Below are 23,534 nucleotides of genomic sequence, written 5' to 3'. Positions count from 1 at the left end.
GTATATTAAAAATATTGTTCTGTTGAAAGCGCCTCGTGTTATTTACTATTATACAAAAAGACAAAAAAGGATTTAGTTGAAAGTATAACTAAAATAATGGAGCCCACGGAAAACTGAAGATAACGCCTGAATAATCTTTGATGCAAGAAATATAAACAGATTTAAAGACTAAAGAAAGTTAAGTTTACTAAATTATATTTATATATTTTGTCGTAATTAAAATTAAATTACTTGGCAGTTATTGGGTGAGCATTAATCCAGTTTGTCATTGAATTGAGCACTTAGATTATTGCATAAGCATTCATTGAGATTATTTACTTAAGTCAGTTATAACATTCTTAACACTTGTCACGAGGTCAAATATTCATTACCCAATCAGGAGGGATATACGATAGTTACTGTTTTGCAAATAGATATATTTGTATGTTTTACTCTCATAAAAATGTCTAACATTCAGGCTAAACGAAGAATTAGAACTGTTAACATAAAACTTTTAAATAAACTATTTGAAAAATCTTTGGATATTATAGAAAATACTGATGACAATCAATATCAAAATTTAAGTGATTTAAAAGATACATTAAACGAAAAATTTAATAAAATCATACAATTGGATGAAGAAATATCCTTACTTATAGAGGATGAAGAAGAGTTACAAAATGAAGTAGAATCTTCAACTGAATTTAACCTTACATTTAAACATGAAATTTCTAAAATTAACAAACATTTGAAATTAATTGACCTCAAAAATGACTGTAGCTCAACAAGTAGCTTTAAAAACAAAACAATGAAATTACCTATTTTAAAATTAGATAGTTTTGATGGTGAACCTGATAGTTGGACAACATTTATAGAAAACTTTGACTGTGCCATTAATCAAAACAATGACCTATCAGGAATCCAGAAAATGACTTACCTTCGTAATTTACTCAAAGGTCCAGCCTTATCATCTATATCAGGACTTAGCCTGACTAATGAAAACTACAAGATAGCCCTAGACATTCTTAAAGAGCGTTATGATAACAAGCAGAACATGGTATCTTCTCATATGAGAAAACTTTTATCCCTAGAAAAAGTGCAAAATTTGAATAGAATAGAAAAATTAAGAGGCTTATTAGATAAAATTGAAATACAAATCAGGAGTCTAGAAAATCTTAAAATTAACAGTGAAATGTATGGGCCACTCCTTATTCCAATTATATTACAGAAAATACCAGACGAACTTAATCTCATTATTAACAGACAACTCAATAACAATAATACTTGGGATGTAATAACAGTCATTAATATTTTGAAAACAGAACTACGTGCCAGAGAGCAAGTATCATTAAATTTGAATAACAATATTGATAGAAGTTATACAGCAGAAACATTCTTTACCAGTAACAATAATTATAAAGAACCAAATAGTAGCAAAAAGTCTCATCAGTTTAATTTCAATAAAAAGAACAAAAATAACTCTTATTTTGAACGTAATAATCCAAATAATTTACAACATTTTGTCAAATGCATTTTTTGCGATAAACCACATAAATCACAATATTGTAAATTGATAACAAATATCCAAAATAGAAAAAAGATTATTATTGACAAACATCTCTGTTTTAAATGCTTAGGAAGTGGACACATATTAAAAAACTGTACATCTCGTATTAAATGTTTTAAATGTGGTAACAACCATCACATAGCACTTTGTCAAGAACAACAAAATCTTGAACTGCAAACTCAAGGCGAACTAACAGCAATTTCAGGTAGTAACAATCAATCTATTTTACTTCAAACTGCTTCCACAGATGTCTTCGACAAAAATGACAGACTACATAAGTGCAGAATACTTTTTGATAACTGTTCTCAACTTAGTTACATATCACCTGATTTATACAGTAAATTAAAACTTGAATCTATAGGTACAGAAAACATTACTATCAAAACCTTCGGCAACAACAACACTAGAGAAAAACTAGAAAAAATTGAGCTAAAAATTAAATGTTTATTTGAAAGAGTTGTGAAAATTACTTGTTATGTGAAAGACATTTGTGCACCTCTTAATGGACAATTTATGAATCTTGCACAAGGTAAATATAGACATTTACATAATTTAAGGCTTGCTGATAGCAATATGCAAAACAGGGACTTAAGAATTGATGTCCTGATTGGGGCTGATTTCTATTGGTCCTTTATTGAAAATACTATTATTAGGGGAAATCATTTTGATCCCATCGCAATAAAATCCAAATTAGGCTTTTTGTTAAGTGGTCCCATGAACATTAAAAGTAAGAATCAGCACTGTAGCGTAAACACTGCTCATGTCATGTTTGTTGGATCAGATCCATCTCTTAAATCATTATTAAAACAATCCATGACATCGATTTGGGGTATAAGAGAAATTGATGAATGTAACTTAGAGGTTGTTGATAGGTTTCGTCACACCATTAAATACGATAATACCCTCAAACAATATAATGTCAAGTTGCCCTTTAAAGAAGATCACTCACCACTTAGTGATAATTATGATTTATGTATCAAACGTTTCAAAAGTCTCCAAAAAAAGTTGAGTAAAGATGATTCACTCCTTGAATCGTACAACAATATTTTTAAAGACCAAATACAACAAGGCGTTATAGAACCATTACTTGAAGAAAATGGAATTAATGGAACAGTCCACTATCTACCACACCAACCAGTATTAAGAGATGATAAAGTTACTAGTAAAATTAGGATTGTTTTCGATGCAAGCAGTTCTGTCGAAGGTCCTTCATTAAATGACTGTCTATACCAAGGACCGTCATTAACTACATCGCTATATGGAATTTTATTACGCTTTCGCGCCCAAAGAATTGCCTTTGTAGCAGACATTGAAAAGGCATTCTTGCAAATAGCTTTGTCTCCTGAAGATCGTGACTATGTGAGATTTTTATGGTTCAAGAATATTAATACCCTGAACAAAGACAACATATTTACAGAACAAGTTATTTCATATAGAATATGCAGGGTCCTCTTTGGTGTTACATCTTCTTCCTTTCTTCTTTCCGCTACTCTTATTACACATGCAGAAAAATACATTCTGGAAGATCCAATATTTGTCTATAAATTAATAAATTCTTTACATGTTGATGATCTTAACTCAGGGGCAGATTCGATTGACACAGCTATTGAATTTTATCGAAAATGCCAAAGTCGACTTAAAGAAGCTGGCTTTACACTTAGAAAATTTGAATCAAACAGCAAAGAACTCGAAACTTTAGTTGATGAACAAAACTTTACCTCTCTTAACTTAACTAAAGTATTAGGTTTGACATGGAACAAAAAAGAAGATGAAATAATATTTAACTTTAAAAACTTACTACACAATGTCAACATAGATTCAACAAAACGCAGAGTTCTTCAATTTATTGCAAGCATTTTTGACCCACTGGGCATCATTAATCCGTTTATAGTAAAATGTAAAATATTTTTTCAAAAACTTTGTATTGATAAACTTCCCTGGGACAAACCTCTTGAGGGTAAATCGTTGGTGATGTGGCAGACCATAATCAACGATGTTAAATTATCTAAACCTATTGTCATTCCCAGATGGTACCATAGTCATTATCCAAATCATATTGTTGACTTATCATTACATGGGTTCAGCGATGCTAGTAATAATGCTTATGGTTGTTGTATATACTTATTGTGTTCCTTTGATGACAATCACAGGGGGTGTTCACTTATAACTGCTAAGTCCAGGATTGCCCAAATTAAAAATACCTCTATTCCCAAACTAGAATTAAAGGCAGCTTTATTATTAACTGAAACAATGACAACTATCAAAAATGAATTATTTCCAGTAATCAAGTTCAAAGAAGTAATTTGTTGGTGTGATTCAACAATAGTTTTACACTGGATTAATAACGTTGATAAAGTAAAACAACCATTTTTACAAAAACGAATTCAAAAAATTAGAGATACATTTCCCATTTCGTTTTGGAGATATATTGAATCCCACAATAACCCAGCTGACATAGTATCCAGAGGCACAAGCTTAGCAAATTTATTCGATAATAAGGTATGGTTCAATGGACCACTACTTCTATACAACGATCCGAAAGAATGGCCAAAATTTGATTTAAAAAACATAACGAATAAAGTAGAAGAAGCAATGACTAGTGTAATTTTAAATGAGAATTATATAAACTTGAATGTGATTGATATTACTCGATTTAACAGCTATATGCGTCTAATACGAGTCACAGCATTAGTCATGCGATTTATTAAGAATTTAAAGCTTAAAAGAAATAAAGAACATTTAATATTATCTTACTTAGATTCTGTTGAGATAGAAGAAGCATTAAAAAGCTGGATAAAATATACACAAAGATCAGTAACGACTGATAAAAATTATAAACAACTTCAACTTGATCTTAACTTACAAATAGTAGATGGAATTATACGATGCATTGGTCGAATACAAAACGCACCGGTTACCTATGACACAAAAAATCCTATTTTCATACCGCGAGATACCGACTTCACGAACCTACTTATTATTTATTTTCATTCTATAGTTATGCACAATGGTGTTAAAGAGACATTAAATCAAATTCGAACTCAGTTCTGGATACCAAAAGCCAGAAATTACATTAAAAAACTGATCAGAAAGTGTTATATTTGTAAACGATTTGAAGGACTGCCTTATTCCTATCCTTCTCCTCCTCCTTTACCCTTAAGTCGTCTTAATAATGACCATGCATTCAAATTTACGGGTGTAGATTATGCAGGTCCACTATATGTCAAGAACATATATGAAGGAAATAATTTATACAAGGTGTGGATATTTTTATTTACATGTGCTACTACACGTGCTTTATTTTTAGATCTTGTTCCTGATTCTTCGGCCGAATCATGTATAAGAAGTTTACGTCGATTTATCGCGAAAAGGGGCACACCTTCAGAAATCATCTCGGACAACGGATCTCAATTCACTTCTAATCTTACACAAAATTACGCTTCTTCGCGTGGTATCACTTGGCATTTTAACGTCCCCGCTGCTCCGTGGTGGGGAGGGTTCTTTGAAAGGCTAGTTAGATCTACTAAACGTTGTCTCCGCAAAATAATACATAATGCCCAACTTTCATATGAAGAACTACTAACATTTATTACTGAAGTCGAAGCGATATTAAATAATCGACCAATCACTTTCATGTACGAGTCTCCTGGAGATGCACCGCTTACTCCGAACCATTTGATATATGGAAGATCAATAAATTTTAAAGCCATTATCGACAAAACATACGAAACAAACTTAAGCACCAGAAGTTCGTATATAGAAAAAACATTAAACCATTATTGGAAAAGATGGAAAAAAGAATACGTGACCGAACTTAGAGAATTCCACAAATATAAGAAAAATAAAGGGACACACAAAATAGCTGTCAACGATGTTGTGTTAATTCATGACCCAGACATCAAGCGCGGTTATTGGAAGACAGGCATTGTTCAAAGCCTTATTAAGTCAACAGACGGATTTGTCCGCGTCGCAAGTATTAAGTACGTTGTTGATGGAAAAATAACCTATGTGAAAAGACCAGTGAATAAGCTTTACCCACTAGAAGCATCTAACTTACCAATCAAAGAAATAATAAAAATTAAATTCTGTGACGAAAATAACATTGAGCAATTAGTGATGAATTAGTTGGGGGCGGGAATGTCGCGCTCATTAGCGCGGACAGTGCTTCTTGTTTTTGTGATTTATATAAAAACATTGTTAGCGGATAAGTCCGCACCGTCTTTCATTTTACCTTGCTTGTAAAAGTATATTAAAAATATTGTTCTGTTGAAAGCGCCTCGTGTTATTTACTATTATACAAAAAGACAAAAAAGGATTTAGTTGAAAGTATAACTAAAATACGAATCAATCCGAGATTAAAGTGTTTCGCCTCTATATGTACATTTAAGTTTAAGTATCTCTGACTATTTTGTGATGCCCATTCGTCAAACGTTATCTAAAACTTTTGATTTTGCTTTTTTAGTGATGTGAGTTTTTGCATTATATCGGTTTTTACAGAATCTGAGAATTTAACTACCATCAATCTTATAGTATTAGGTGAAGTAGGGAGCCGGAAACCACTCTTTGAAAACAAGTACCGTAAATCTGAAGATGTGCAAAAACTATTAAATGTAAAGCCATCTTTTGCAACCATGCGCGATACCATTTTTTTCCATAGAAATTTCCTTTACGAAAAACGTGTCAATTGTTCTGACTTTTTTCGATGGAATTACTTCTTCGTCTTCGCAGTCGATGTATATTTTAGGCTCTAGTTCAACTGATTCATGCTGTTTTGAAGTTGAAGCTCCGTCTTGTTGTAAAACGTTTGATTTTAAATCGGTGCCACGTTTAGTTTTTAAATGGATTAATAACCCTTTAGTTGATCTTTGATTAATTTTTAAAATAGCCGAACATAACATGCACTTCGCATTTTCTTCATTATCACTTTTTTTAAAAATATTCCATATAGTTTTAATTTGCGACATGCTTAGTACTTTTGTTTTAAAATCTTGAAGTAAATAATTTTTAAAGACTTTTTAAAAAGTAGTTTTTAAAAGTATATTTTTTACAATTATACACGCACGTTTTCAATTTCACGTTTTCAACATACTCATTAACAAAAATTTGAACATACTCATTAGCGAAAATTTCAATATAATCATTAATTAAACAAAAAAAAATTTGAACGAGTTCGACTAATGTTTTGCTAAATAATTGCTTATTTTTGAATGATTTTTTTATATTTATAGGCTAAGAAAAATATTTTAATAGCTGAAGATAAATTTTTAAATTGATTTGTTTCACAAATACAATAAACACTTTTAATTTGATATCTTTTTTGTCTTTTTTGTTTAAAAGAATTGACCTTTTTTGTTTAAAAGCAATTGTTTCAAAATCCCGCAAATCCCGCGGATCCCGCAGTAGTTTTTGCGGGATCTTGCATGCGCTAAATTAATGCGGGATCCCGCGGGATTGCGGGATCCCGCAGTGCGGGATTGCAATCCCTAATTACGCTTGTATCCGCGATATTTATCATATTAATTTACGAAACTTTATTATTAATTTTTAATTCATTATAAAAGATATTTTACTATTTTAATCAATATGATAAATTAATTAAAATACAAACAATTTTTTTAACATAACTTTTTTTGTTAAAGCGTTACGTCGAATGAAAACGTAACGGAAGCAAAATATTGTGCAAATAAACAATAAAGTTCGATAACAAAACTGCCGTTAGCCGAACATGAAATTTTTATGCTGATCGCAGTTTTCTTAAGCAATCCTTCTTATTAAATTATGTTACTTAATTGTGTATAACTTTTTGTAGAGCTATTCGTTTTTTATGAAATTTTCACCATTGCAATACTTATTTAAAGCTCTTTCCAATAATATATAATAATCAAATATATAAAGATTTTAAAATTTTTACGCACTTACCTACATTAAACATCTTTTTAAAAAAATTACTTTAAAGTACTTTAGAATGTTTATTTCACTATAAAAACGTAGCTACAGTCGAGCTAGTAAAAGACCACATGGTTTTCAAATGTCTCACAAGTTTCATCAAAAACTTAACATGTTTAACTAGTTTGGAGTAAAAATTGAATCCATCGAAGGTTCACTTGAGAACTGTAGCGAGCTCCTTGAACTGAAGTTGGATACAATTTATCGTCACATTTATATGACCACCAATTGTTGCATGAAAGAAACTTTGCTCCTTGCGCACAAAATCTATCGAACTCATAGGCTAAAGGGAAAAAAAAAATAAAAATATTTTAAACTTTTATTGCATAATATAAAAATGCACAATACTCGATATATGGTGAGGCTTCTAAAATAGGAAATCTAAAAAATTGCAACTGCAGTTCAATCTTAATGATGTCATAAAGTGTAAAATTGGTGAAATGGAAGATTTTTGTAATCAGACTGTTTTTTTAAACTTAGAAAATTTATTCTTACCTAATAGCTTTTGAAAAACATTTTTGGTAAGGAACCCTCCAAAATCCAGATATTTGACATTCGAAGTTATTTCAAATGAGAAAGAATAATAAACATCATAGAGAAACACGTTTAAAATGGATAAATAGTTTTAAAACTAAGTGCATTTATAATATAATAAACAACAGATGGTCAGAATGTTTGCAACGCAGCACACCGTTTGAGAGAGATAAGCTTGATAACCAATTCGGTTACTTCTTCAGTCGCTCAGCTTTGAACTCCGAATTCAGAAAAATTTGAAAAAAGTGAAGTTGGTTTCTGGCCGAAATAAACAAAAACTATTTGAAGTTTCTAACTCTTCTGATTTAATAAATTCCAAAAGGTATTCTAAAACAGTTTTAGCAGTTTTATCTTGACAGGCTTTAATGAGACTTCCAGATTTAAAAAGACACTTTTTCATTTACAGATGTTTTTAGTTTTTTGATCTTTTACAAAATTGAGACATGCAAAAAGGGGAAAAAATGTTTTTTTATTTTTTCTCTCGAGGAAGCAACGTTACTTCATAAACGTTACTTCATAGGTTTTTGAACTTAAGCTCATGTCCATGTTGCGCGGAACCCTCGTGAACCCTCGTGAGGCATCCACGCTAAAAATGTTTTCATGGGACGTTTTTCTGCAGTTTTTAATTCTAAGACAACCATGCTGCCAAATCTTCAAAATATCAATTCACAACCCATCAATTGAGTTTAAAGGTTAAAATATTTCAGTTAATTTATTGTAAGTATCACACCAGATAATGGTTAATCAAAGTATCACACCAGATAATGGTTGCTAGTATGAATGACTTTGTAAAGATACGAGCGGACAGAGCTGTTCAGGTACCATTTTGAATTCAAAAATCTCTCCTTATTAAAAATTGTTTTCATAAAACTTATAGATGATTAAGAAATTATTTCAGAACGAAATCTTTTTCATCTTTTTTATTTTATGACGAACCAAAAAAACGTTTAATATTGTTAAATTAATCGTTCTAAACAATAGAAACTTTATTCTCTTAAAGTCTGTCCGGTGTTGCGTTAAAAAAGTTAGTCGTTAAAAAAGTTAACAAATAGTTCTGCACATGCGTTACGCGTGCGCAGTATGATAAAAAGGTGTTCGTTAGGGAATGAAATTTGTCGTTAAAAAAGTTGCATCGTTTCGTTATGTAAAATATTAAAAAGTAGTTTATACTTTATATTAAAAATGGCTGTCCATGTTTACTCAGTTGCTGAAATTATTTTATACTTTATGTTAAAAATGGCTGTTCATGTTTACTCAGTTGCTGAATTCATAAGCTTTACTACTGATATATGGACCAGTAGTTCAAATGAAAGCTTCATTAGCCTGACAGGTCACTGTTTAGACAATACATTTAATGATTAAATTTTAATCAGAAAACTGTTGTACTTAGAGTAGCTCCTTTTCCTGAGAGGCATACAGCAGCAAATATTGCTGAATTGATTGAAGATATTATGGCTGTATTTAAAATATCACCTTCAAAAATTCATTTAATAGCTGGAGATAATGGTACAAATATTGTTAAGGCTATTAAAGATAGCCCATATGATAGTATGCCTTGTTTTTTACACACACTGCAACTAGTAATTAATGAGTGTATTTTTGAACAAACAGTAGTCAAGAATGTCATTGCAAACTGCCATTCAATTGTTGGGCATTTTAGCCATTCTCCCCAATCCTGCCATAAACTTAAAGCTCTTCAAGAAGCAAACAATGTTCCTAGCACAAACTTATTCAAAATGTTCCAACAAGGTGGAATAGTACCTATCATATGTTAGAACAAATTTATGAACAGGAAACCTCTAACCATATATGCACTTGAAAATGGTAAGCTTCCTTCATTAAATGCAAACAAATGGATAATTATTGGACAATTTAGTGTTTTGCTAAAATATTTCCAAAAAACAACAGTTCGCTTGAGTGAAAGAAATTCTATTGTCTCAAATATTATACCACAGATACAGCTTTTGAAACATTTCATTAACAAAGCTTCAATTTATGACAACTGATTTAACTTATTCAATTTAGAATAAATTCAAACAATATACTGATAACTATAACATCATCTTGTCAGCATTTCTTGATCCCAGATTCAAATTAAAAATGTTCAAAAATGAAAACAACTTCTCAGCTGCTAAAACATAACCATTCAACTTTTTAAAACCCATGAAAATATAAAAAACATCTTGGGACATTGAAAAACAGCTTGGGACATTGAAAATATTGACTCAGAATATGAAAATAATGGTACAGTACTAAATGAATACAAAGATATAGTAGAAATGGGTTTTGACAATTGCTTTGAAGAACTTGTAGGATTTAATTCTAAACAAATCTGTCAACCACAAACTTTATTTCAATGAAACTTTATTAAATGAAATTCAACTCTACTCAAATGAAGACCTTATTCACAAAAAAGCAATCCTTTGTTGTGGTGGAAATCACAGAAAACTAAAATGCCACTATTAGCAAAGCTTGCTTTAAAGTATTTAAGCTGCCTACCGTCTTCTGTGGAGAATGAAAGACTTTTTAGTATTGGTGGAAATGTATATACTGCAAAGGGATATAGCTTAACAGGAGCTCATGGTGAAATGTTAATGTTTCTGAACTATAACATGAGAAATTAAAAATATTTGATTTTGTCTCTTCAGCCTATTTTTTAAATAAACAAATTTTAAAATAAAAAAATATTCCATGTTTTTTTCTTTGAGAGAACCGGTTAAAGTATCAGTGTCAGTATAATTCTTTTAGAAGTGAGTATCTATGTTCTATTTTTTCATGAAATATAATTTATTTAGGAGTTTAAAAGCTCTGATACTATGAGGAGGTCAAATGAAAAAAAAAATGTCATGAAAAAAGTTTAACTTTAAAGAACTAGAAAATTGCGGGAAAAAAAAATTTGGAAAAAATAATTGAAACTCTGTTTTTGAGCTATAGCTCAAAAAAAAAAAAGAAGAAAGTCTCCCAATGCCTTGAGCAAAATTTCAAAGTATATTCTGTTGTGGACTTGAGGTTTGCGCAAATAAAAGAGTATTGTCAACTGGGGTAACTTTGGTCAGTTTTGGCAGTTTTTCTTAAACATCTCTGAATCTTATTAACTTTTTTACAGCTCTCTTTTTGGTAATAACATTATAGGTCTTGGCTATAGGGCTCTATATTTATTTCTTTCATTTTTTTATTACAAATATTTATTTTTAAACGCCGAAAAGTGGCCAATGTTACCCCAGGTTTTTATCATGTTTGATCAATAATACCCCTGCTATAGGGTAACATTGGTCACTTTGGAGTTTTAAAAAATCATCAGTTCTTAGAGAAACATGAAAAAAACATTTAAACGGACAAAAAATTTTGCAACAATACTCCCTGTTATTGTGCAAAAGTCATTAAAAGTCATTTTTTACTAGGTCATCATTGTCATCTGAGGATGATAACACTTGTTCAACTCTTGCCCTTTTCTTGTTATTCTTGGTGTTATTGTTATTCTTTGATGTGGTAGGAGTTGTGTTATTCACCAGATCTTGCGGTGTTATCGCTTTGCCAGGTGTGATCTTTTTCCCTCTGGTGCGATTTGTTTTCCCATCCTGTCCAAAATGTTTCACTAATAGACCTGCTATAGCTTCATTGAATACTTCCTTAACAGTACTACCGGTACCTCCTCCAATGTCTTTGTTAAACAGTGGCAAACGCTTCATGACCATTTCTTTATCGAAGGGAAATATTCCACTAGCCTTGAAGTCAGATCTCAACTTATCGCTTTTCAATTGACGTTGCAGTAGAGCAAGAAAACCGTGGAACTGATTTTTCGGTATTGATTCTTTGATGCGCGATTCCCTTCGCCAATTTTCCAGTATCCTGCGCCATTCTATCTTTAGCGGACGGAAAATCTAGTGGTTGAAGCAAATGGGTAGCGTTTAGCGGTTGAAGCAAATGGGAAGCGTATATTCCAAACTGTCGACTAGCCTTTCTCACGCTCATTCTTCTAGTTAAACATTCTTTCATAGGACAATGTTTCTTGACTGTATGTAGTTGCATATGCTCTTGAACCAGGCTTTCGCTTATATTTCCTCGGCATTTTCACCGACTAAGAATCCAAATGCTTCAATAAATGTATCAGAAATGACAAAAACCCCAAAATAAACTCAAAGTCGTCCACGAAGTAACTGCTATATTCACAAAAACTGTTGATATACCAAAATTGTTGATATAAATTGTTGATATAATAGTTGGTATATATTGTGGTATCTCTAACAAAATTAAAACATCCAATCTTTGTTAAACTTTAGGAGTTTAAAAAAAATCAACAATTGACCAAAGTTACCCCGGCGACCAATGTAACCCCGGTTGATGGTACCATTTTGAATACTTTTTAACAGGCAAACTTTTTTAACGCCTTACGGCGTTAAAAAAGTTATAATTATTTTGTGCACGCGCAGAATTCACAGTTTATAAACTTTTTTAACGACTAACTTTTTTAACGCAACACCGGATTCGTCGAAAAGTTTTGGTCTCGCTTAACAAGGCACGTCAACTTCCTTTTACTTATTAAAGATAACAGAATTAGAACCAAATTTTAAGCTTAACTTTATACAGATAGACATTCTTAATATTTTAAGAAATAACCCAGATGATGAAAAGAAACTAAGATCATTTATTTGACCACTTTAGTAAATAACCTTGTAGACATTGTAAATAGCAAGTAGATAACCTTGAGATATTTAAAAAATAATACAAAGTATCAACTAGTTTTGTAGCTGCCTGGAGCACAATGGTTTCATGTCCAGGGAACTACTCCATACAATATATTGCTGTAGACTGCATACATTATATTACTACTGACAGTTTATGAATATTATAAAATTTTCTACTTGGGCTTGCTAAGTCAAACACAATAGTCCTTAGTTTAAGTTCAATGGGTTCTAAGATATATATATAATATATATTATATATATATATATATATATATATATATATATATATATATATATATATATATATATATATATATATATATATATATATATATATATATATATGCACACACGTCTTTTTAAGCCGTTTTTGATGGGTGTAAAATAAGGCAGCTATGGGACGTTTTAAATAAGACGACAATGTGTTTCATTCAAGACTAGTTTAAGCCGTCTATGCGTTAAATAAGAGAACTTTAAGACGTTTCAAATAAGACGACTTACTGTGTTTTATTTGAAACCAGTTTAAGACAACTTTAAGACCAATTTCAAGACGTCTTCAATATGTCTTCAAGACGACTTGTTGATGGGTGGGACTCTGCTAATTCATTTAACATTACTCATAGTGATGTTCATTTATTAGGCGATTTGTGTTATGAACTCTAATATATAGTAATATAAGCAAAATCAATTTTTGCGTAGAGAACACTGTTTTGGTGATTAAGTTTAGGAACGTGTCGAAAGCTCAACTTTTAAGTAAAAAAAATAGCAACTTTTAAATTTCTCAATTTTCCAAAATAATTTTTTTTTAATAAAACATTTGAACTTTAAAAACGAAAGCTAAATTTAAATCTCAACGTTTGCGATCTGGTTTCAAATGACATTTTTACTTCGTTGCTGATGAAAAATGATAAGAGGAAAAAAATAGTTTCTGATGTGAAATTTAAAATGAATAAAACTTACATCCTCTTGAGTCATAACTCGCGTAAGAGAATCGGTAGAGATTTTCTTTTGTGTCAACTTTAACATCATAATAGATTGTGCTCTCAGTAATACCATCTATAAAAGAATAATCTACTCGCATGTTTGTTTTTAACACACTGGTTATTTTATAAAGGTTTTCCAAACCGATCCATTGTTGATTAACAAGACCAAATCCACTTATAAAAGCTTCGTAGTTTTTGTCCCAAAAATCATTTTCCCAACTGGAATATCGAGTCATCATTGGAATCCAGACTAAAAACAAAAGCCTCTTATAGTTGTGGAAGCGCCACGTCTTTTAATACTCTCCTTGATAAAAAAAGGTCAACCAAAAATAAATAAATATATGTCACTAACAAAGAGAACCATTTCTTATGCGGCAAATAAAACAGCGGCACGTTTAGGTGATTGTACATGTTAGGGTGTCCGTTGGAACCCTGATAATGTAAATATAGATATACCTAAACTGCTGGACATGGTTGGTGAAGGACTCGATGGTTGAAAAATGCACGAAATATATGTAGAGTATGAACCTGTATCATATTGATTGTTTGAATAGCCAAGAATACATTCGCACCATAAGTATTCAGATTGCGTATTTACTCCACGCAAGTAGAATTTTGTTTGAGAATACGGGCTGTCTGTAAATTTAGACTTGCACTTCTCAACGCATAGCTCTTTTGAATATTGTTGCGCGCTGACAGTGACTCCAGTTATCGTATTCTTATATGTTGCATAGTCGCATTGATATTGCTGACCATTTGAATCTGTAAAATATTTAAATTTAACCTGTTCAAATCAAACCACTTTTTACATTTTAAACGAGAGATTTAAATATAACTTTGATTTAACGATAATTCTTTAATATCTATAAATAGATTTTTAAAAGCAGCCGAAGATCCCGACCGTTCAATTGAATAAAATAAAAAATATTGAAGTAGATTAAAACAACAGTTGATGGACTTTGAAGTCGAAACAAAAATATCTCTGCATTCCTTAAGCTTTTCATGGTTTCACTCAAAACTTTGTAAAATCAAAAAGAAGGTGATGAAAAGATTTTATTTCAGAGAAGAAATTCCTCTATATTTTCAAATTCATGAAATTTTCTAATGCTCTTTATTCTCTACTTCGATTAAAAAATTTTCTGCCATATAAGGTTGTTATTTTTGTTCTTTTTGAATAAAAAACATTGTAAATAGCAAGTAGATAACCTTGTAGATATTGTAAAACGGTTAAGTCTGATGATGATATCATAAAGAAAAGTTATTTTTAAAAATCAGGGTGTAGAAGAAACAACTTTTTTGTATCGTTTAAGAATTGTGCTATTGGTTTGTCATGAAGAATGATTTCTAACAAATTAAAAGATAAAACTTAAAACATTTAGTCTTACTAATAAAAGAAAAATATACCAAGTTTGCAGAACGTCATGTAAATTGAATTTTGATTGCTAATTGATCCTTTAATGCATTCACATTTGCCTAACGCCATTTTAGCTATGTTAATTTCACTTTTTCCGCTATAAATTTCATTCCTACAAAACGTGGTGCAATCATCCATGTTGTAATAATCATAAAGATAAAAGTAAAAACGATCATAGCTATATAGAACCAGATAGTTGACAAACGGACACGCTGAAACTAAATAATTAAACGTTGATTAATACCGAGCAAGTTATTCAAACTTATTTCCTTACTAACAGGGATTTTTACATGTAACTTTTCTGTACCTGCAATTTGTGACTGGTTTTTGTTCATTTCGCACAATGTTGTAATTGGAGCATTGCCGGTAGGATTTATTTGGTAGATTCCTGTTTGGTTAAATCCACTTTGATAGTGGCTTTGACAACTCATTTTCTCTCCAGCAGCTTAAAAGAAGTTGTTATAAGCAGTTTTTCTTCTTACGTGCCATGTTTAATATGACATAATATGGAAGAAAAAAAATTGCTACAAGAATAACAGCAAACAAACTTTTTTGTAACATATTTCCTTATACTTTATGTTTTTTACGACATAAAAACTCTATTTTTAATTTAACCTCAGATCCTCATGAACTCGTTTAAAGTTCAAGATTTAGAGATAAAAATAAAAAACCTTTGGTGCAGTTACAAATATGCTGCCTTCTATTTCTCCCAGAACATGAGGGCTGGCATTTGCACTTTCCGCAAGCATTCTTTTTTAAATTGCAGCTTTGAGAACAGCGAGCCTAAATGTTCTCATACTTTAAGTCGATAGAAATGGAAGCAAACTGTATAAAAAGTTAATGTAGAATTGAATTTTCAAACTTACCGCTTTTTTTGTGACAAAAAAGTATCCGCTTTGCTTTTTTGTTGTAGGTGAGTCTTCAGAATATGTTTTACAATAGATTGTTTTGTTGTCGATGATCTGAAGACCAACTGATTTGCAGGAAGAGTCCGTTGTTGGGCAACTTTGTATGCAGTCCTCAAAAGAGTGCAGAGTTGTGCTAGATATGTAGTTATTGTCCGACACTCTTGTATTTTTAAAAACGGTGTACGAGCTAGAGGAGGATATCCATTCAGGATAGATGTACTCAGAAAGCACTTTTGATAAATATAAGAGCAGCACCTTCACACCGAAAACCATCTTCACTGCTGCTGTTTTTAATTCAAATAAAAAAAATTTAAACGCTGTACTCTTTTAAAAAATTAAATAAATAATCGATCTCTAACATTTTGATAATATACAGAAATAATTATCAAATAAACGGTGAATAAACTTTCTCATCTCATTGAATATTTATGAGGTGCTTAAGTTTTCATTAATAAAGCCTACCAGCTCCGTGTGCGAGTATGATACTGCTGTGTACTTGTGAAAAACGATGTAAATTAATCTAATAAATTAATTACAAATTTTACTAACGTTATCATGTGATTTACGATATGAATCAAGTTACCTGTGTGACTTGTTGTTAATATTTATTATTTAAATAAACATTTAATTATACACTAAACCGCAAAATTAACGCATCACTTATACATTTCCACTTATTTTAATTGTCATCAATTATCATCAATGTAAGCATATATTTTGATATGTAAGCATATATTTGTATCGTATTTTTATGAGTGATAAATATCGCATTAATTATCGTTAAAAATGAATAACGATATTTTTTGAGTTTCGATATTATTCGATACGTTCTGATAAAATATCGTTTTAGTTTCGAAACTTTTTGATGTTTTACAATATTTTTGTGTTAGATATAACTAAATGTTAAGTTAAAAACCTTATTTATGCTTATTTTGCAATATATTATCTTAATCTATTGGTTAAAATACTGATAAAAATTTAAAATCGCCTATTTTCTAACGCCATTTTTTGGACTAAGTTGCTAAAAACGGCTCATCTGGTTAGGGAGACAATTCAACTGCTTGTTTATTTTTTTAAATAAAAACAAAAGCACTCAAGAAATTTTTTTGATTTTTTAAAAATAAAGAGATTTTTTTTCTTTTAATTGTAATAGCAATTGTAGTTAAATTAATTAAAATTCAGTCCACTTTTTTGATCTATAATATGATTCCTACAGAAAAGCTTAACGCTCAATGTCGTTTCGTCATTAGTTACTAGGCTTTGAAAGAGCGCGTTCTCTAAATTAGGGGGGGGGGGGGTCCAAAATTAACAATTTTTTAGATTTTTTGTAGTTTAACAACTTTTTCGTAATAAATTTTTTACGCTGATTTCGAATTTCACTTTTTTTTTACTTCATCATCAACATTTAGCTTTCTACTTCAATTTTTAAAAAAGTGATTATTTTCACTAAAGAATTTACTGTTAATTAAATGAAATCATTATTATTTTCAAATATAAGTGATGTAAAACACATAGTAAATTTTTTTTTCATTTTATTAATAAAATATGTAATCATTATGCCTAGTTATAAGTAACACAAAAAATTAGATATTGCACATCATCAAGATAGTCTAATATTAATAATAATTTGTTTCGATCTCTATTGAAAGTGCAAAATAACTTTGTGGAAGTCATCGTTGCTATGAGTTCCACACTGAAGCTCAAGTTCAATATTATTTGTAACTATTTTATCAACTCCAACAACTTGATTAAAAATGTAATACTCATCAGGTAACCGATCATTGTTTCTTTCTCCAAACCCATAATGCTTTCCTCTTTGTTGTTGAAGAACTATAGCTAAACTTTGCCGAACTTTATTTGCAAGAATAATGCAATCATCAAAGTTCTTTGATGCGTATTTTCGAACTACATCCACAACTTCAAAGCCATAATTTTCTTTAATTTGAGATTTTCAAATAGTCTCTTTGATACTCCTTGAACACATGAATCTTTAAATTCAAAGAATTGTTGATTTATGACATCATTAGATAAGCTTGAATGCATCTTGCTAAAGAATATTTGCAGTTTAGAATGCGTGGTTTTACCTTTAGTTTTACAGAAAAATGGTGAAATGGCTTGCATTCCAAAAGCTGCTACCACGACTAAAGTAACTATAATGTAATCGAAATTCATAGAATCTCGGACTAAACAAGCAAGTTTATTTGTAATATATTCATGTTGGTCTAAAAACTCCTTAAACTCATCCCAGTGAAAGCAAACAGTAGAAGAACATTTCGAAAGACATTCAAATCGAACATCTTTAAATTCAAAAAGAAAAATATCTTTGTTTTTACGCTGCATAAAAGTTTTAAATTCTTTATGATAATTCCATGGTTTTTGAATCAACAAGTGATACCACCAAACAAGTTTAGTACCCGTGAGAGAAAGGCTAAGGACAACGTTTCCGTACTTTTTATAATAAATATATCTAACAGAAAGCCTTTGAAAAGGTTATCCATATTCATTTCATTTTCAATTTGATTTAGAACTTTTTCATAAGCTCTGTCAAAACCTAAAGCTGTATGTGAAGTGCAAAACAGTTGACCAGCAGGAATTTCTCTGTCGAGTATATCAGCTGTGATTTTAGATATTCCTATATTATGAACAGTACTGTCAGTCATATGAACATCTACCTTCTGGTATAGTTCTTCTGAGGTGTATTTTGAGGCTTCCTGTAACATTTCGAATGTTGTTTTTATTCCATCTGCAATATTTGCTGTAGTTTCTAAAGCAATTGCTAACGTAGGCAAAGGAAAATAATATTCTCGGTTAATATGTAAACCAGAAGGTGCAAAGGAGACTTTCTAAAGGAGTTTGTTTATTTTGATTTAAAACTAGTTTGTTATTACGTCTTGTTACAATTTTTTTCATTTTAATTGATATCTAAATTTAGTTAACAATAATAAGCTATTTTTTAAGTTTATATAAGTTTAACGTTTTAACAAAAAAATTTTATTACTTTTTTTTTAAAACGCAACTATTATTCATTTTAATTCAAATTTATCCAATCAAAATTTAAAATGCATAAATTTTAAAATAAAGTTGCGTAACTTAATACGCAAAAAAACCGCTGCAAAGATTTTTCTTTTATGTTTTTTTTTTATGTATCTTTAAAAATATTTAAATAGGAGTAGAAGGCCAACCACAAAAAATAGAAAAAACTGAATTATTTTTCAAACTTTTCTAAAAAAATTAATTAAAAATAACTGGTTAAACAAAATATATGGAATTTTGGACCCCCCCCCCCCCCTTATCTAAATGCACGCCAATGATATATATTAACAAGATGTCTGAACTTCACATAACTTCCGTAAGAAAATGTGAAGCAAGTTTTTGAAGGTTATAAAGCCGGTAGCCGTATCAAAGAAGAAAATTTTCTGGCGATGTTAACTTTAAACATTGGTTATATTAATATTGAACATATTTATTAAATGTAGGTTAAAAGTAATATCAGTTACTTTTAACCTACATTTATAAAGTTATCCAATACTAAAGCATTCCACAAAATTATTCCAATTTGACTAAATTTTTGCACACGTTTATTGTTTGCATATATGCTTTTTTGATATGTATGTGTATGTGGTAATGAGTGCTTTATAGTTGTTTTATCAATGTGTTTTTATAATAATGTTTTTTTATTGTTTGTGTATGTGTTAATATGTGTTATATAATTGTTTTAAACATGTATATAAATTATATATTTTACCTTATATACATATTTAAATACATTTATTGTGTTTATAGTTGGTACATATGTTTACATTATGTTGTTTCCGTGTTTTCAAAGTGCTGTGACTTGGTAAACATCTACCTGAAAATCAAATAGTGTATTTTAGAGAAGTAGAAGAACAAATGGCTTTAGATTGTGCAGCTCAACGTGATACCCACCTAACGGCATGGTTTAAGTTAAATACTGAAAAAGAAAGAGCACATTGCTATTCATATGTAGACATTCTTTATCACTTTATATTTGATGATAAACATTGTAAATGGAAGGTTAGACAAAGAGGTGGTAATAAGGTGTTAGTAAGAATGTATAAATTGATCCACTTTTATTCTATTTTAACTTTCCACCATTTTTCTAACGTTTTGAACAGCTTCCCCTGCAACAATAAAAAGAGAGCGGCTGAATCTTTTTCAATCGTGAACACTGCTTGTCTCTTTCCGGATTTCGCTTTCACATGAGGTAAATGTTTGGCAAATAAAGTAGAACGCATTAAGAGTTCTATTTTAATAAACTTCATAAAGCTCGACTTAAATTAAAAACTTTTGTAGAAGCTTCTACTTTAATCGCAATTATTCCTTGTTAACGGAAAAACCAAATATTGAAGCTTACATTGGGAGCTTTCATTTCCTTCTCAAGTGTTTATATCTTTTTAAAAAAGCGGTTTTTTAAGCTTTGAGAAACACACCAATCAGGGCAGTGAATCAGTTTCTCTTTTAACTATTTATTTTTTAACTAAATATTTGATAAGAAGTGACATCTTTTTTATTTAAAAGGGAAATCAAACTGCGCACATTTTGGTCTTTGTTGAACTATTTGGTTCCAATCACAGATTATTAACACAGATTTAAAATTAGCTGAGCCAATTCAAGATTGTGAGTTTTCTAAAGTTCTGAACTTAAATCATTAGATGCTTTTAAAAATGAAATAAGTTATAAATATTAATTGCTAGTTTCCTTAGCTGCCAAAGATGATTATATGTTGCCTGATTTCTAGAACAGGGTGCTTTGCGCCTTTATACCGATTTGATTTCTATACAAATCGATTTCATTACTTAAAACCTCTTCTGTATATAATTCGTAATTTTCTTCACACTCTTTACTCGTGCGGGATTCTCTAATAGTCTAAAAGAACACTTCAAACTCTTACACGTTTCGCTGAACAACTTCATATCGTTACCAGTTTTCCCATCACCCAATTTAAGAGATGATAAACTGCGATTTAAATGGTGCTTGAAATAGTTTTTCTCGTCAAAAAACTGAGTTGATTGATCTTGAAAATAAATTACGTTCAACTGAACGTCCTCTAATCGCACGTGAGATTATGTTTAACTTTATTTTTTTTAAATGGTGTCGTTGGAGATAAACAGATCCTAATAGCTTCACGAATAATTGATTTATCTTCTCGGTAAGTTGCTTATTCAGTTACTTATAAAAAGTTAAATTGTTTAAAATAATAATATTGAAAAAATAGATTGCACTCAGGTATTGGTACCGATCGGCCTTTTTAGGTGATCTTCGCAGGTTCTACGTACTTTATATCCATTATTGGAAATTTCCAAACGATAATGTAAAGCAATTACTCATTGAGAACTTATTTTTTAAAAAGTAAGTTTGCGCTAAAAAACGTTTCTTTGAAATCAAGCTTCTGTAATATTGACGTCTTCAAAAGTTTTTATAGCCAATGGAATTAAATGTTACAATTCTTGATGTATCCTGATAAACAGTTTTAGTTTCTGAATATGAAATTACTCATTAAACAAAATTAAAAGGAAGGGTTCATTTACTGCTTATACATAAATCAGAACGTAAAATGAAATGTTTATGATTGAAGATTTAAGTTTATAATTGAAGATTTAAAACGGGCCTAAACTGATTTTTCATTAAAATTTTTGACGCTGTGAATAGAGATTTTGCTTTTTTCCTTTTATGGTAAAATGCTGACCTTGGATTTTTGCTGATACTTTTTAGTTTTGCTTTTTTCAGTGAAGAATTTTATTTTAAAAAAAAACTTGTAATTTTTTTGTAACTCTGTTAACTCTGTAACTCTGTAATTTTTTTTATTTGCATAAACTACATTTCATTTACAATGAAAATTTTAAATAAAAACTGCTATTTTGTTGTTTAAAGAAAAAAAACTTTTTGTAATCGAAAAAAATAAAATAACGTTAAGTTAAAAACAAAAAAGAAAAAAAAAAATTGAAAAGAATTGTCGTATACATTTCTGTGTAAGACATAAAGTTAAAATAAAATAAGTTAAAGTTATTGTAATATTTGAACGATATCAATTTTATCTCCATGCCGAGTTTACCCGCCCTAACCTAAAGGTTTCACAAGTTTCATCAAAAACATGAAACATGCTTAATTAGTTTGGAGTAAAAATTGAATCCATCGAAGGTTTACTGAAGAGCTGTAGCGAGCTCCTTCAACTGAAGTTGGATACATCTTGTCGTCGCATTGGTATGACCACCAATTGTTACATGAAAGAAACTTTGCTCCTTGCGCATAAAATCTATCGAACTCGTAGGCTAAAGGGAAAAAAAAAAAGAAAAATACTTTAAACTTTTATTGAATAATATAAAAATGCGCAAGTTTAACAAAGATGCCTGAGTATCTTTCTAATAAGATATGCATATTTATCCTTTTCTTGTAAAACAAAACAAAACAAAAATCTTTTGTTCTGATAATTATAGATTTTTATTTTACAACACGATAACTTTATTTAGTGGTTTTCATACAATAAAAAGACTCCTGTAAGAGTTGCGGTATTCGCTGAGCTGTGTTCAAAAATATGTGTAGTTTAAATTAAAACTCATTAAGTTTATCTTATATTTATTTTTTAACAAATTGTAGGCCTAGATGCTTACTTACATACGTACTGACTATTTATTATTATCGGCCTGGTTATTGTCTATATAATTAAGATAATTAAGTGGTTAATACTATATGCTTATCTTGTTTTCAATTTCAGTTTATGTAATTCAAAGTAAATATTTGATAAAGAAAATGTCACTAATTAAACCAAAGAAAAATGACATTGAACAAACCAAATTAAAAAAGTCGGTAAAAAAGAAATACTTGAAAGTATTGAAGTCAACTAATAAAACATGGTTGGTTGGATATCCGTTAGAAGATTTAAAAACAAGCTCTTTGCCCACTACCAGGAATGTTTATAAATTTTTCAGGTTAGGCTTAATACTGTATTAAGACTGAAGTTATAACTTTATGTTTTTGAAAGTTTATTTAAAGTTTTAAATTATTTGCATCATCCATTTCAAGGTATCACTTGCAAGTTATTGATAGCTCTTATGAAGAGTTTACTAAAGTTAGGGAGGCATTAGTTAGCTCCATTGCTTACTATCAAATCAGTTTTGGGATAAGGCTGGCATTCCTTATAAACAAGACAAGTACAGTATTGACATTATTTTAAGGCTACATGACAAATGGGGGTTGCTTGCAAAATCTAAAAATAGGATTTCTAATACGAAGAGTTTACTTGAACAAAACTTTATTCAATCATTAGATGGCATTTTTGATATTAGTTCTCCTAGTTGGAAAGATGACATTAGAAAAACCAGATCAGCTAAGGATGCAGATGAAGATATTGCCTGGTTTACAGCTCTTAAAAATGGAATAAAAACTGGAGGAATTGGTGTAAAAGATAGTTTGCTACATTCTAATGTTAGGAGAGAAAAAGAAAGAATCGAAAAGAAATAGGTGGCAACTGAAAAAGAAAAAAGAAGAAAAATAGATGAT

At 30.2% G+C, this 23,534-nt stretch overlaps 3 protein-coding genes across 5 annotated transcripts; 2 read left to right on the top strand and 1 right to left on the bottom strand.

The window, feature by feature from the left end:
* The first annotated feature begins 442 nt into the window (after positions 1–442).
* LOC149892982 (uncharacterized) lies at positions 443–5,671 on the top strand. The gene has a single exon (XM_090087461.1). The coding sequence runs from the start codon at positions 443–445 to the stop codon at positions 5,669–5,671; it is 5,229 nt and encodes a 1,742-aa protein (XP_089943587.1).
* Positions 5,672–7,385: 1,714 nt separating this feature from the next.
* Positions 7,386–16,578, bottom strand: LOC149892981 (uncharacterized). 3 transcript variants are annotated; one of them, XM_090096387.1, is made up of 8 exons: positions 16,479–16,578; positions 15,975–16,300; positions 15,780–15,891; positions 15,416–15,553; positions 15,099–15,326; positions 14,151–14,456; positions 13,672–13,944; positions 7,386–7,775 (listed from the first exon to the last, which is right to left on the bottom strand). In XM_090096387.1, exons 2-8 carry the CDS (start codon positions 16,287–16,289, stop codon positions 7,609–7,611), a joined length of 1,539 nt encoding a protein of 512 aa, XP_089952513.1. In that variant the 5' UTR covers positions 16,290–16,300; positions 16,479–16,578; the 3' UTR covers positions 7,386–7,608. The 3 variants fall into 3 exon arrangements, with proteins under 3 accessions (XP_089952513.1, XP_089952508.1, XP_089952519.1); XM_090096382.1 differs by lacking the exon at positions 16,479–16,578 and having other exon boundaries at positions 15,975–16,462; XM_090096393.1 differs by lacking the exons at positions 15,780–15,891; positions 15,975–16,300; positions 16,479–16,578 and having other exon boundaries at positions 15,099–15,220; positions 15,416–15,535.
* Positions 16,579–22,784: 6,206 nt separating this feature from the next.
* LOC149892980 (uncharacterized) lies at positions 22,785–23,534 on the top strand. The gene is given in 4 exon segments (XM_090067664.1): positions 22,785–22,963; positions 23,058–23,117; positions 23,119–23,145; positions 23,147–23,534. Coding segments are annotated over 4 exon segments (615 nt in total). The 3' UTR covers positions 23,496–23,534.

This window comes from Hydra viridissima, unplaced genomic scaffold (genome assembly GCF_058129835.1).
Source record: "Hydra viridissima isolate aposymbiotic clone 2 unplaced genomic scaffold, HvirCarnegie_v1 scaffold_1, whole genome shotgun sequence".
NCBI lineage: Eukaryota > Metazoa > Cnidaria > Hydrozoa > Anthoathecata > Hydridae > Hydra > Hydra viridissima.
This window is presented reverse-complemented; position numbering and strand designations above follow the sequence as displayed.

Bases quoted from the DNA above. Each gene is read 5' to 3' on its own strand.
- LOC149892982 (XM_090087461.1), top strand. From the start codon at position 443: ATGTCTAACATTCAGGCTAAACGAAGAATTAGAACTGTTAACATAAAA.
- LOC149892981 (XM_090096387.1), bottom strand. From the start codon at position 16,289: ATGGTTTTCGGTGTGAAGGTGCTGCTCTTATATTTATCAAAAGTGCTT. The intron at 15,554-15,779 runs GTTTTTTATTTT...ACTTCTTTTAAG, and splicing joins TATTTGTAACTGCACCAAAG to CTGCTGGAGAGAAAATGAGT. The intron at 7,776-13,671 runs GTAAGTTTTATT...TTTTCCCTTTAG, and splicing joins GAGTTATGACTCAAGAGGAT to CCTATGAGTTCGATAGATTT.